This window comes from Primulina huaijiensis, unplaced genomic scaffold (genome assembly GCF_012295235.1).
Source record: "Primulina huaijiensis isolate GDHJ02 unplaced genomic scaffold, ASM1229523v2 scaffold43279, whole genome shotgun sequence".
Taxonomy (NCBI): Eukaryota; Viridiplantae; Streptophyta; class Magnoliopsida; order Lamiales; family Gesneriaceae; genus Primulina; species Primulina huaijiensis.
Genome location: NW_027360466.1, coordinates 62,935 through 77,875, shown reverse-complemented (window position 1 = coordinate 77,875; position 14,941 = coordinate 62,935). Strand labels below are relative to the sequence as shown.

The 14,941-nt window shown below is 33.6% G+C and overlaps 2 protein-coding genes across 6 annotated transcripts; one reads left to right on the top strand and one right to left on the bottom strand.

The window, feature by feature from the left end:
- The first annotated feature begins 3,905 nt into the window (after positions 1-3,905).
- Positions 3,906-8,228, top strand: LOC140970003 (homeobox protein ATH1-like). 4 transcript variants are annotated; one of them, XM_073431543.1, is made up of 6 exons: positions 3,906-4,640; positions 5,137-5,189; positions 5,887-7,027; positions 7,123-7,475; positions 7,786-7,846; positions 7,941-8,228. In XM_073431543.1, exons 3-6 carry the CDS (start codon positions 5,912-5,914, stop codon positions 8,082-8,084), a joined length of 1,674 nt encoding a protein of 557 aa, XP_073287644.1. In that variant the 5' UTR covers positions 3,906-4,640; positions 5,137-5,189; positions 5,887-5,911; the 3' UTR covers positions 8,085-8,228. The 4 variants fall into 4 exon arrangements, with proteins under 4 accessions (XP_073287644.1, XP_073287642.1, XP_073287645.1 ...); XM_073431541.1 differs by having other exon boundaries at positions 3,906-4,894; XM_073431544.1 differs by having other exon boundaries at positions 3,906-5,189; positions 5,918-7,027.
- A 288-nt stretch (positions 8,229-8,516) lies between these two features.
- On the bottom strand, positions 8,517-12,657 carry LOC140970010 (protein NDL2-like). 2 transcript variants are annotated; one of them, XM_073431558.1, is made up of 11 exons: positions 12,444-12,657; positions 11,299-11,398; positions 10,752-10,849; positions 10,548-10,636; positions 10,264-10,324; positions 10,095-10,181; positions 9,914-9,991; positions 9,778-9,834; positions 9,615-9,670; positions 9,281-9,416; positions 8,517-9,058 (listed from the first exon to the last, which is right to left on the bottom strand). In XM_073431558.1, the coding sequence occupies exons 1-11, from the start codon at positions 12,501-12,503 to the stop codon at positions 8,831-8,833; spliced, it is 1,050 nt and encodes a 349-aa protein (XP_073287659.1). In that variant the 5' UTR covers positions 12,504-12,657; the 3' UTR covers positions 8,517-8,830. The 2 variants fall into 2 exon arrangements, with proteins under 2 accessions (XP_073287659.1, XP_073287658.1); XM_073431557.1 differs by having other exon boundaries at positions 8,517-9,416.
- Positions 12,658-14,941: the final 2,284 nt, after the last annotated feature.

Below are 14,941 nucleotides of genomic sequence, written 5' to 3'. Positions count from 1 at the left end.
TATATTTCTCAAACCTCGAAAATAATTAACTTTGAGATGCATTCATACGTAGTTCTTAACGAGCTATTTTGGAAATTCATTAAGGTTGCATTTGGGTTTGAATTATATATAATTTTATAATGGATAAAATGTTAAATCCATATTTGTACATCAGTTAGCATGAATTTCATTCAAACGTCTTTGATATTATTTGAATTAAAATTCATATTAATTAACATAAAATATTATATAAAACCCAAAAAATTTATTTGAATACATTTTAAATCGAAATACAAGATGGAATGTGGTATGAAATTTCAAAATCATGGGGTGAATTAATAGTGGGACTCGAGATCCAAGAACGAGAGCGTGAACCTTACTTGGGGACCCATTTTAATAATAATATTTGAATGAGATGAGAATCTATTTATAGTAAGTCTCAAAACCTCTCGGGGAGCTGTTTTCTTTGTCTATATATATTTAGTAGCGCGAGACCTATTATATCCACCACATCCGTATGAGAAATATTTCAAGAACGGATAAACTCTAAAATTATCAAAAAATGTTTAATCTGTTTTTAGTGTATGTTTTGCCAGAATTCATCAAGTAATATGGTGTGTGTATATATGTGTGAACAACGAAAAGAATTATAGATTTGATGTCGGCACATATATTATATACGTCCTCAAGTGGGCAAGCAACTTGCATTAGATTTTTTATGTGACAACCTCTGTACACACACACCCACACACCCACCCCAACATATTTTCGAATCATGTCATTACTATGCTAGCTAAACATAATTATAAGAAAAACCAAAAGAGAAGCAAAAATCTTTAATTGGTTCAAATTTGAAAAAATATTCCACTTGGTTTGGTAATAGATTTCGAATGTTATTTTTTGATTCATTTCAGATAACTATCTTAAAACCCGACGGAACGTAAAAAACGCTTCAAAATATCACAATTTACTCGAGATACCACACGTTTCACGACTCGATCTTAATTTATACTTTTAAAAAATAAAAATGGAGCATGTAAAAAAGATATGAAATTGTTGAGAGACTTGTGAGTTGCCTCGAGGGACATGTGAGCACCACCATATATATCCACTTTGGTTTTACTTCTTCCATCACCATTCATGTGGGCTATTATTATTATTATTTCTTCTTTCATATAAAAAAAAAAACTAAGGCTTCTTTTTTGAAAAATTAGCCGTCTCAACAATACTGGCCAACCAATAAGTCATCAGGCAGTTGAGTTTGGAGCCGATTTTTTAAATGCTATGTCTCCTAGTATAGTAAGTTTGGAAATTTGACTAAACACCCCCACCCCCAACTGGTCATTAAACGAACTATTGACCTTATTCATTGATACGAATGAAAAATGGGAGAGCACTAATATCATATACGTGTTGATTTCAATAATTGGTTAGACGAACGATTGTCTGTCGACCTTTGAGATTATGTTCATATATATAACAGAAGAGCTGGCTGGCTGGCTGGCTGGCTGGCTGGCATTCACGTTTTGCTATAGCTTGGCCGGGGGGATACAAATTTCCTCAAATGTTCCAAGTTTTGGATTTCTACGGACATCGTCTACATAGTAACAAGCCCAATCAACAACCCTGGGCCGCCTTTATTTCGAGCATTATATTAGTAAATATTTAATTCTCTGCCGCTGTTAATTTCGTAGGATAGATCAGGTACTGCTTGCTAATCATTAATACCTTTTTCTGCGTAGTAACTTCAAATACAATATCGTACCATGTCATCATTAATACAATTGTCCCAACAATTACAATAAAATAATAATAACTCTCGTGTCAATAAATAATCTATAATATTATTGTAGGATATTACTCCAAATAGAACTGACACTCTGTGTGTGTAAATAATTAATTATGGCCCCGGGTCTTTACATCGATCTAGAATGTCGCTTTCGTGTAGTTCGCGCTTCAAACAAATGACCTCATCTACATTTTTTATTTTTAATTATTTTCTCGTAAAAACTCTTGTAAGACATGTCATATTTATCAATTTTGCGAGACGTCATGTCTCCGATTTAATCTAATTCATGAAAAAATATTATTTTTTATGTTAAGAATATTATTTTTCATAATAAATATAGATCTGCCATTTCGTCTCCCAAATACTGTTATTTTCAAGTCTACTTTGTGTTTAAGTGTTTAATTTATTATGTTTATTTTTAGATTACTATTTATTTTAAGTTTGATTTGTTGTGTTTATTTTTATATTATTATTATTTTTAATTTATCGTGTCCATTTTTTGTTTAATATATTGTTCTAATATTACCTTTAAAATTGTGATTTATTTATGATTTTCAATTGTGTTTTTATAAAGTTACCCTTCAAGTCTGTACAAATAAGTATCATCATTAATACGAACCTGTAAGTGCATGCATATATATATTTGAGTTGAATTGTGTATTATCCAAATTATTCTTGCGTTTAATTTATTTTCTTAAATTAATGTTTAATTTATTGTTTATGTTGAATGTGTGTTTAGTGTTTAATTTATTGTGTTTATTTTTTAAATTATTTAGTTTTAAGTTTGATTATTGTGTTTATTTTTTAGATTATCATTAATTTTAATTTATTGTGTTTATTTTTTGTTTAATTTATTGTTCTAATATTACCTTTAAAATGTTGATTTATTTATGAGTTACGTATTGTCGGAATTGTCTTTGTATTTAATTTATTGTCTTAAATTGGAGTTTAATTTGTGTTTGATTTATTGCGTGTGTTAAATTTATGTTTAAGTGTTTAATTAGTTGTGTTTGCTTTAAGGGTAAATTTTCTTCAATTCTCCAAATTCAAATTTAACTTTAAATTCAGTCCATTGAAACTTTCAGTCAACAAAGAATGAATTATAACATTCAAAATGTTTGCAACTCCTCGAATTGTCTTTAACATAAAATGATCGAGTTGTTGTTTTCAAGTTTTGAGTGATCTTTGTAGATATGATTATATCTTGAGGAAGGAGCTGGTGAGCAGTATATGATATATATGAAAAGTGTACTAAAATTTTTTTGAGTATGTAAGCTTTATTTTTTATTTTTTTTTTCATCGAATGTATCTTTTTCTGTATCGAGTTCTTGCTTGCATTATATACAATACTTGAGTCATTTTTCTCGTTCAACGACTCTTTGCATTGTAGTCCGACAATATGAACACATCACTGTTACATGCTGCAACTTTTATTAAATGCTCTTTAATGTATTTCCCGCTTTTGTATTTTTAAAAGTCCATTTTGTACAAAAATTTTCAAACAATCGGCCTGATGAAATATCTTATGTCAGATGAGAGTTGGTATGATATATGCAGTATTTATATTATATGTTATCGACCGATTTGTTGATTTTCACAAATATCCTTATCTATGTCCAATCGAGAGTTATTTTAATATATCTCTAAGCGGTCCGGTTAAGTGATAGATTAGTCTAGTGTAACTAGTTGAGTAGCTCTACCGGTAAATAGATTAAATAGCTTGCAATTGTTTACTCAAGAACACCGGTAGTGTGTTGCTCTTTGTTTTTGGAGTACTTTAATACACGAATAATGACATCTTCTTTTAATATAATAAATTATTGTTTGTGTATCATAAAAAATAAGTGATTCAACAATATGTTTACACTTTTAGTTTATATTTAATGTTATAATTACGTTCGTCGTATTTACTGTTTAGTAGTATATCATTAAAGTCGAAGCATATGCTTTTCAAGTCTGCACGATATAACTTAATTAATTGCATGAACGCGTATAAATTCGTCAAAGATCTTCCTTCCCATGAGATCCCCTCCAAATTTGATAGCATCATCATCACCATCGCTATCGTACGATTCCTCCTGTTTCTCTCTGAAACATTTCCGTTTCTCTACTGTATTTATTTAAGTTTGTTTGGTTCAAGTGGCAAAAGTATATTGTTTTCTTACCTAACTTAATTTACTCTCCTTGACTCTCTTTTAACTTCTCATTGTGGTTAAAAAGTAAAGCCCTTTTTTTATCCCCATGAAAATGCTTCCGCTATAAGTAAAAATACTGGCATGTGCAGGGGTTTGAGCAGTGGGGAATCCGGATATTTTGTTCACTGCTGGCTGAAAGGTGGCAGAGCTGTGTGTAATTTAATTGTAAAGAGGAGAGATCAGAAGTGCGTGTTTTGCGTTTGTGTATGTGAGAGAGGGGGGACGAAAAATGGGGCCTCTAAACCAAAAGCTGCAACAACATGAGAAATGAGTGGAACTGCAGCAACACATGAGAATTAATGGCATTGTATAGAAACATGTATATGATATATCTATTATTATTATTGTTATGGTAACTCTATTGTTGTGTGGCCCTTAGTACCTGTCTCTTATTTTTAATGGGTCCATTTATTCATTTTATCAAACCCCCGCCCCCTATTTGCCTACTTCTCTGTTTTTTCCCCGCTTTTCAACAGTTCCTTTCTTGCCTTTGATGGGGCTGGTCTGTGTAGTGATTGTCCTTTCAATTACATGGCCATTTTGTGTTTTAAGAGATGAAAATGAAAACCCTCTGGTTAATTAGTCTTCTTTATGTTGAAAAGAAGACACTTTTTAAGAAAGAGAGGAGATTGTATTGCTTGTACTTGTGGAGATCATGATTCTTGACGGGGTCTGAGGTTCTGAACACACCGTTTCTTGGTTTTTGATTCCTTTGATAAAATGAAAATAAATCTCTCCTTTTTCTTTTCCTTTCTTCCCTTCATGCATGAAAATTAAGCACCTCACCTTTTGCGTCTGGCCTTTTATTCTTTGTTGTGTGGTTTTTTATGAGAGTGGTGGGGTTGAGTGGTGAGTACTTTGCACTGGTTTTTGCACGAGGAACTTGCTCATTGTTAGCTTTCTTACAACTTTATTTTTTTATTATACGAAGGTAAAAAAACAGCACACTTCAACGCTGTCACTGATTTTTTATTTTTTACCCTGTTTAGGGATATGAAGGGTAACCAATGATTTCCTTCCTGTTGTTCTTATTCTGTGTAGAAACTTTCCCCTTCATTTTGGCTCTGTTATTTGGCACACATCATTTGTTTCCTTTAATTATTTATTCCAAAAGTCGGTATTATTTTTGTTATACTTGCCCAATATTTCAGCTCTTTTACATCTTATTATCAGCGAAATCTTGAAGAAAAACCAGCTGCCCGTTCTCTCTCCCTTAGGATAACAAGGTCTGTGTAAGTAATCTCTGGTCATTTTGACATTGTTCTTGAGAAAATTGCTGGGTTTTAGTTATATTTATTAAGCATTCAGATGAATATATAACAATGTGATTGAAAAAAGTTCGATTTGTAAGACTTATGTTTCAATGCCAAACATTAACGTAAGATAGAACTTGTTTAATTTTCTTGATTACTATATCTGCATTCGACCTCTCTCTAATCGAGAAAATATTAATAATTTTAAAGATTTTGATGCTATTCAAGAAAAGTAATTGAAGATGATATGGCGTACCGAACTGCTTTAGATGTGATGATTTCTTACTGAATCATCTTCCAAGCTTTTACGAAGAAAGTAAACGTATTATCCTCTTCTTTGTTTCCTTTTCCATGTTTCATAATATTGACGTGTATTTCTTGAATAAAACAAGTCGAAATGATGTTTTTGATGCTATCTTCGTACTTAGCACTCGACTCCCTTTTAGCTATAATAAGAATATATTACGAATCTACGTTTGTTGGTCTTCAAAAACACAGAGAGAGAGAGAGAGAGATAATTATTTCTTAGTTCACCCTTTTCTTTGCTGGAATATTCTATGCACAAGGGTGAGAAATCGGCTTTTTTTCAAGATGATCTATAACAGAAATATCAATTCTCAGAATCGTGGCAAAGATTTTAATTCCAAAATTTTTATTCCTTGTAACTCAGTATTGGAAGAAACCATCATAAAAATATGCAGACAGACGCTGGTGGATTGCATTCTGTTGTTGCAGATGTAAGCATGCTGCGATCATCCTTAGTGCCCCTCAATTATTCTGGTTCGGTTGACAGCCAAGGCCAAAATGTTGTGACTGGTTTTTCTCTGCCTCTACCCAATTCTGATTGTGGGCAAATACCGATTCGTCCCGCGGAAGCAAGTTCTGTTGAAATTTGGAATGTGCATTCAGGGACGGATGCTGTTAGAGATTACTCCGTCGGAACATCATATCCCTTAGCAACAAACTTTCAAAGTCCAGAGCTATTTATGGAGGGGATCCCTATTTCTGGTGCTGTAGCCCTTCACGCCATTTCAGTTGCGAGATATGGCACCTCTGAGGATCAACAAAAGCTAACAACTTTGGATTCTTGTGCTTATCCTCTTGAATACCCAAACAGTACTGTTCCTAATCACTCTTCCAATGTTGCGAGTTCTTCCTTTGAGACTATGAATTACGGTTACGAAGGTTCACCCTTTGACCGGAGAACTAAATGGAATTTCAATAAATTCACAAGCCAAGAACTTTTTAGGAGAATCGTGGGAAGAAATGGAACTGAAAACTCTGCCTCGAATGGATGGGTTTTATCTGAAAATACAGCGGGCATGGATTCTAGTAGTCCAGGTGCCTCTCACAGTGAGTTGTGCTTGAGTCTTTCAACGTGTCAACGTTCTGTAGCTCCTGGAACTTCGATTCGGGAACATTGCTCCGAAATGAGCTCGGTAACAAGCTATGCTTTGCATAGAAAACATGTGGGATCAGAACAAAAATCTTGTAGCAGCAATAATCCGTCGTTGAGCTTTAACTCTGACAAGCCACTTCAGCTATCACTGATGTCTGGATCAAGATTTTTCCAGGCAATGCAAGAAATTCTTGCCGAAATTGCTCGTTATGCCCTTTTAAGCTATACATCCACGTGTATTGGCAATGGAATAAATGTTTCGTTTTCTTCAAGTTGTCCATCTGAACGAGGATTCTCGGCCCTTGATTTCTCCGATGGTATTGACCGAGGGTGTGGAGTCATTTCCCGAAACAATCTCATACAACGAGGGGTTGAAGCCAAGAAGAGACAGTTACTTGCTTTATTGCAAGTGGTATAACAGCCATTACTATTTCAAGATTTCGTGTACCATTCCGATTTATATTTTTCCTCCCTTAGATTTTATGTATAATCTTGTGTTGTCATTAGGTTGATGATCAATACAACCACTGCTTGGATGAGGTTCACACAGTAATATCTGCATTTCACGCAGTGACACAGTTGGATCCGAATATACATGCTCGATTTGCTCTCCCTACCATTGCTTCAATGTACAAAAACCTTAGGGAGAGAATTAGCTGCCGCATTCTTGAAATTAGTGCGAACTTTACTGAGTGCGAACCCCTACAAGAAAAGTCATTTGAAATGTCGTTGGTTCAAAAGCAATGGGCCCTCCAGCAGCTAAGGAAGAGAGATCCTCAGCTGTGGAGGCCACAGAGAGGATTACCCGAAAGATCTGTGTCGGTTTTGAGGGCATGGATGTTTCAAAATTTTCTTCATCCGTAAGCATCTTCAACACTACCCATTTCTCGTATATTTACATGATAAGCCTAAAGCGAATTCTCTCACGTGATACAACGTACTCGGAGGCTTGGAAAAGGCTCAGTAACTTGAGAATTATGGTTAAATGACTGAAGTTTATGCCATATTGAATGGGTTTTGTACTTACAAGATATATAAAATACCTAAAATTTTGACAGCATCAGCTTTATTTGGTCAGATCCTAATGGCATTTTTGGATGAAGATTTTTCTATAATGGCGTGTTTTAAGAAAACTCGAATTCCTGTAAATGATGAACGATGCCATTACAGGTACCCTAAAGATACAGAGAAACATCTTCTTGCATTGAGAAGCGGATTAACAAGGAGCCAGGTATGGTAACACAAACGACACCTTTTTGTTTTCCCCTCTTGAGCAGGTTTAGGCAAAGAAGAATTTCTTACTGTTTCTTTTTTGAAATTCCAAGGTGTCGAATTGGTTTATAAATGCTCGTGTTCGGCTGTGGAAACCAATGATAGAGGAAATGTACGCAGAGATGAACGGAAGAAAGACTCATGGTACCCGCACAAGTCATGTTCTCTTCGAGAACGGGAGATTTACCATGAATTGACACGGATGAAATATATATAATTTAGCAAATGATCGACTCTATATTGATATTGTCATCAATTTCAGTAGAAATTTGGAGCATATTGTTATTTACTGTATATTTAGAATTTGCAATTTTAGTTTCTGATATCCAATGTGAAGAGTCGAGAGTGCGTGTACATGTGCGTCAGTGCGTGTGCATGACCACCCAAGAATACAATACGATCGTACAGGCAAGCCACATCTAGGATTTGTGAAGAAATGGTGAACGAATAAGGCCGTCGTGAAATTTATTTTCAGAAATAATTTCATATGAATTAAATTTGGTTGAAGAAGACTAATTGAAAGGATACAAGTAACTAGTATTTGAATGTGTTTATCGCAAAGCATTCCTCATCATAAGCATCACCAAACGAAAACGACTGACGAGCAATCAAATAGTGTGACAAAGGAAAACAAAATAATAAAAATTCATTTAGCTGAACTCAACCCCTGATAATATGTTCTTCGCCCGCCACTTTATTATATATATTAATAAACAAATACTTTAATAGTTCCACAAATGTACTGATTACTTACTAATTCTCGACTAACACTTAAGATTACAATGTAAAAAATTCAAGAAATATTAGGGAACCTTACATCCTCTATCTTTGTACCTCCTCCTCTATGAATTTAAGATTATTTGTCTCTCTCTTTTATCTACAAGCCTCCTGTAATTTGCTGATCTTCGGTTACTCATCGATCACAAAATTTGCTTCGACTTTCTTATACCTGTAATTCTCCATGGAATCTTGTTTTGATTGGCTTTAACTTCACGCCCATGCTTTCTGGTGAGAAGAGTTCAGGGGCAATGCTCGTTGGACTCAAGGGGCTTCGTGGGCTCACATCGAATTGATATGGTCTGTAGAAGCCGAACCCCATGAGGAAATATTCCAATGGTATCAACATTGCATCCGGTTGTTCTTCAGTAACCATTGAACCGCAAGCTTGAACCTGCCAGTATGTGTACAAACAGAAATGGAATGGATTATTAAGGAATGATTCCTGAGTGCATTTTTCCAAATCATGATGCCTCTGTCCCACATCAGATTGCGGGACCTTTGTCAAAGGTCTTATCAGACTACACCATGTATCCGTCAAGCAATTTGCAGGATAAATATTAAATAATTGCTCCCGGAATCCGTTATGTAGAGTTTCAAAGGGCGAGTCGCAAACCTCAACCAGGGCACTGAATCTCCTGTCTAGCTTTGATGTCATGTGGAGGGCCTCGTAGTGGAAGGGAGAGTTTTCTCCCACAAAAATTAAGGATCGACACTGTAGTTTCCTTAACCCATCGGTGATGTCTGGTCTCCTGCCCGCAGAATGTAATAAGATCAACTCTTTTGACGACTAAGGTAGAAATACTATGCAGCAAGATTATGTGGGTGTGCATTTGGTGCAACATGCAAGATTATGTCGAGCTCATTTTAGGGAGGAAAAGGCTTCACTAAGTTCACTATATTTCTCTGCAATTGCCGTATTTAACGCTGACGTAAAAGTGGAAACGTACCCATTCAGGGCTTCAAGAAACCGTATCACATTTGGACTCTGCCTCTCTCCCAATAACTGCACAATTATTGTTATAGAAGATTTGGTAGAACTTAGAGAAATGCCAAACTAAGGGAGTTTGATTGCATCTAATATAGAGGAATAATAAAAACCATGGCACTCACTCTTCTGCATGATTGGACGACATCTGACTCTGGTACGTCCACACTGCCACGAACTACCTGTGGAACCATTTAAAATCCAATGAGTTCATCTACATCTCAAATAATACTGTCACATCAAATAGATGCCTGAGAATACCTTGCTGAAATACCGCATAAGCAATAAATCCTTCGCTAAACGACACATGCCACATATGTACAGTAAATTTGACATCACCTGCAAATACAATATACCATTTGGGGAAAAAAACAAAGTCACTAACAAAGAAATACAAACAACAAGTACGGTTCCTTTTAAGAATATTTTATGAAAAAACCACCTTATTCCAAAACCACTCTGTCCAAGATGGTGCTTTGCATAGTGGGGAAACAAGAATCAAGCCCATAACTCTCTGAGAGTACTTTAACTGCAGTTAAGTGGCATATAACCTTGATTAGCAGAAAGAGAGAAACAAACATTGAGATAGTCAAAGCAGAAGAATGACTTACAGCAAACAAGGTAATAATATAAGCTCCAGCTGTTACACCCAGGCACATCACCGCACCAAGGCTGGGGGGAGTGTGTGTGTTAAATTAACAAATACAACGCATCAAATCAAGCCAATATCAAAATATACTTCAAACTAACCAACCTATCAAGTGTTGGATGTTCGACAAAGATAACATAATTCCAATAAATTTCACAGGTGACAAGGTTGAATAAAGAAACAAGGGTCAGAAAACAAAGAGCAGAATAATCAGCGAGGGGGAAAATTTTTTAACACTTATATTACCCAAAATAATTAAGGATTTCAGCAATCTGATCAGCTAAATCATCAACAGATAATAAGGGTTCCTCGGGGCAAGCAATGGCAGCTCCTAACTGCAATAATTTTACATAATTACCATATAAGGGCCAGTTCAATTATATATAGTTAGGAGCAATGATCCACACACCACTTGTCAGTTATGAATAATCAAGCAATCGGGGCACATACCTCATGCCCAGGAGGACTGATATGGTAGATACAGAAGTTGTGAAGAAGAAGAGAAAACGCTTCTGGACAAAATAATAATCCTTGGAAACAGGACATATCTGGTTGGTGGCACATGTAAACAAAAGAGGATTTAGATGTCAACACCACTCTTCCAAATCTAACAAGCATTTTGCAACCACTAAAATGAAATACTTCAATTAGCTGCCAGCGACACAATATTGGGTTAAAACAACAATAAATTCAAGATTTGAATAGAATGATTTCAAATAATTGACGTTTCATTTTCTTGGGTATCTTGCACCAATTCGGACAAAATAAGAAAAAGGAATTCATGAAAAAATACTTTTATGATTTATATACGTGAATTAACTAGAGTCAACCTTGTGCATTCTGTTGGAACAAACAGACGCACTACAAAACTATGAGGGTCAGAAACTTAGGCTTCAATAAGAACAACAAAGGGGCCGAAAACGATTAAAGGGTCCTTGACTCGGGATGAGTAAAATATTAACATTTTTCGATTTAATTTCTAGCGTGTTTTACTCACGGTTTAAAGCTAAATCAGGATAAGTAATTAAAGCAGGCTTGTCTTGGTCTCCAAAAACTGAAACTGAGACAGAACCACAGCTAGTTTTCACGATATGCTCCTGCAAGACATTATAAAAAGCTTAGTTAGTCAAACAGCTATATAGGAAAAATAAGGGTCCAATCAAGGCAAAATATTCCACCAGCTAATTAAATTCTGATGCCAAATTCCTGAGAAGAACAATCTATCTCACGAATAGAAATGAAGAGACCCAACAGAATTTTCCCATGTGCAGGGTACTTTTTGAAGAATTCCAGCTACATTATTAGCACAAATTCTTAGTGGACCAAAGGTCAACCCTGTTGTTTTCTCTACATCCAGAAAGAATCTACTCGATTACTATTAATAAAAAGGAGAGACTATCTCCACATAATTTCCACTACATATATGCTTTATTAAGAGTTTTTACCTTGGAAACACGATACTCTCCACAGTTAATGCTTATCTAATTCGCATTTTTAAAACAATTTGCCAACTTGAACTTCAACAGCCCTTGCTTCAACAACAGATCTTTTCTTCTTTGTTATATAATGTCGAAGATTAACCATTAAGCAACTACAAGTACATATTCAAGTATATCTCTGTGTAATCAGAGACAAAATATTAAGAAAGTTACAAAAATGCATAAAAAATAGTTGAATCCACAAAAAGGAAAAAAAATCTTACTGCAAAAAATGCAATACAACACGTATTCCAACTTCGATCAAACGTCAAATGCTCATAAATTCAAAACGGCAAAGTGCTATTCAAACAAGTTCCTTTCATCATCCGAATCCACAAATAGAAAAACTGCAGTTATATATCGATTTTATACAATATGTACATAAAAAGAATGAAAGAAGATTTAGCTCCCCAAAATCAAAAGCACTGCTGAATTAAAGTTTACGAAAACATAAACTCCATTCCCCAAATGTGATCACAACTCAGCCTCTAAAATAAATGCAAAAGAAGTATATAGAAAGCTGCCAAAACTACTCATTCCTGTCCAAATTCTTGTTAAAAAAACACAGCACAACTACGTAAACACGCATAAGTATCACGGGACATATATACACAAGCATTATCAAGAAATTCCACACAAAAGTGATCGCAGTTTGACTTTTGACCTTCCCCGCGAGAGGAATGGAATCCATGTCAACAGAGACAGAGTCGCTGGAGTCCGCCATTGCGATTTCTCCTCCTCAAATTCTCTCTCTATAAAAGCTCTTTTGCTCTCAAATTCGAGACGCATTGGATTTGGCATCCTCCATAGCTTATATATCAATCCACTTCGCTCTCTCTCTCTCTTTCTACGAGATTTGCAGAATAATTTTGTATTATTTGTAATTACTAATATTTTTGAAGTGCAATAAAATTAGTGAGCCGACTCGCAACGTTAACTGAGTCACCGACGATTTGGGCTCTCTGAGTAAACGGGTGGGCCCAAACCTGTATGTCTTTATTGGACTTTAAATAGGGTTTAAATAGGCCGACACAAATCGAATGACACAAATACCCTTACCAGTATAATTATTAATTTCATGTTTTATGGGAAAAATATGTTCTTTATAAAAAGATTGGTGAGGATAATAACTTATATAACAATCAATATATATATATAATAACTTATATAACAATCAATATATATATGTGGCCATGAGTATTTTTCTGAATAATTTTATTTTCGACACATTTAATTTACCAAATATGAAATAATTATTTTCAAACGTAAGTACTGAAACAAGATCTCAATATTCATCCACGAGAAATTGTGCTTCGTTTTATGGGAAATTTTTCGATAATATTCAAATCATATACACCTTTTCACCTAAAAATTTGTGNTTTTTTTTTTTTTTTTTTTTTTTTTTTTTTTTTTTTTTTTTTGAGAAACAACAAAATTGGTGTTTTGAATGCGTTGTCATGTTTAAAAACTTACGTGAACTATTGATATTCTCGTTGAAATTATCATAGCCAGTAATGTAATTTCAACATAATTAATTTTTATAAGACCAACTTCAAGAAAATAGTCAGTCTTCGTATTAACATTAGATTAATGTGTATACGCTAAAATGGATAAGCAATAAAAAGTCATCTTGTTATTAACATATATATGTTGACTTATCCTAATATATCGTGTGCTATTTTCCATTAAAAAAAATGTATGAATGAGTACTTAAATTTAATGATTTCAGTAAGATAATTGTTACTTTCCCTCCCATGCATCACAAGGAATACTTTTGGGGAAAAAATTAATAGCTTCTAAGGTTTCAAATTGAAAGATTTTTTTTTAAAAAAAAAAAATTAGGCTTTATTATACTCACTAAATATATTAATCAGAAATCCAAAATAGCCATGTTAGATTAAAAATGAGGGTGTTTATAAGACTAGGAATTTACTGAAAGATAGAACATTTGTCGAGGGGTGTGGAACAAATGATTGGAACTTTGGTCTTTTTCCTAGTTAGATCATAAATGCTTTTCCTTGTGTGTAAAAAAAGCTTATATTCTCTCGCACTTTTTGTTGCTTTACTACTTGTTTAGTAATTTTGATTTACAACAAGGCTTTTATTCAATCATGATCAGGGATTGTCCTAGGCTAGCTAGGTTTCTTGATGTACAACTTTGGCTAAAATCATTTTTTTTTATTCAAATGAACATGTTATTAAAACATATCCGGAGAAAATACACTGTAAATAAGAATAGGTGAAATTGTAACTGTCCTACTAGACCAATCATAGAAAAAGTCTTCCTAACATGAGCATTAACAACTTGATTCATTGATCTGTACATAAAAGTTAACCTACACTACAAGAAAGTTTGGATTCAATCACACTCAAAACACAACGATTTTATGACAAAACGTCTTTTTACTTTTAACGACGGTTTTAATAAAAATTATTTTCTTTTATGAGTCAAAGCCAACGATTTTCAAAAATCATTATCTATGAACGGTTTTTTTGAGACTACGACAACATTTTAGTCAACTGTTGTTGATTTAACTTTGTTTACCATATAAAATATAACAGTTTTTATAAATCCCTATCTATGCGCATTTTTTCAAGAGTTACAATTGTGTATGAGATAATTTTTTTTGAAATTAAAAGACATCAGTTTTAAAAAAACGCTGTGTGTTAACTTTTTTTTTAGGAGTGAAAAAACAATGATTTTTGAAAATCGTTGCTGAACATATTTTTTAGTGTGACTTTTTTTTAAAAAAAAAAATTGATTCAGTATTATATTAGACCGAGTTCTTCAATTTTTCCTCTGAACCTAAGTGGGGTGTATTCAATTCAGAGTTTTGATGACTTTTAATGACTTTTTCAAATGATAGATTTTTATAGATTTGATAAATTTTTATTGACTTTTATGAATTCTCACAGATTTATAAATATATTTATGTGGATACATGTAGACTTTTTTGCAAGATTTTTATAGACTTTTGTGAATTTTTTTTATAGAATTTTATAATTAATTATAACATGTTATTTTTTATTAATTTCTTTGAACAAATAATTAATTGACATATATAACATATTTAGTTTGAAATATTTTTTCAATATTTATATTAATAAATAAATATACTTATTTAAAAGTTAAATCATTTAACATTTACATGTGTATATATG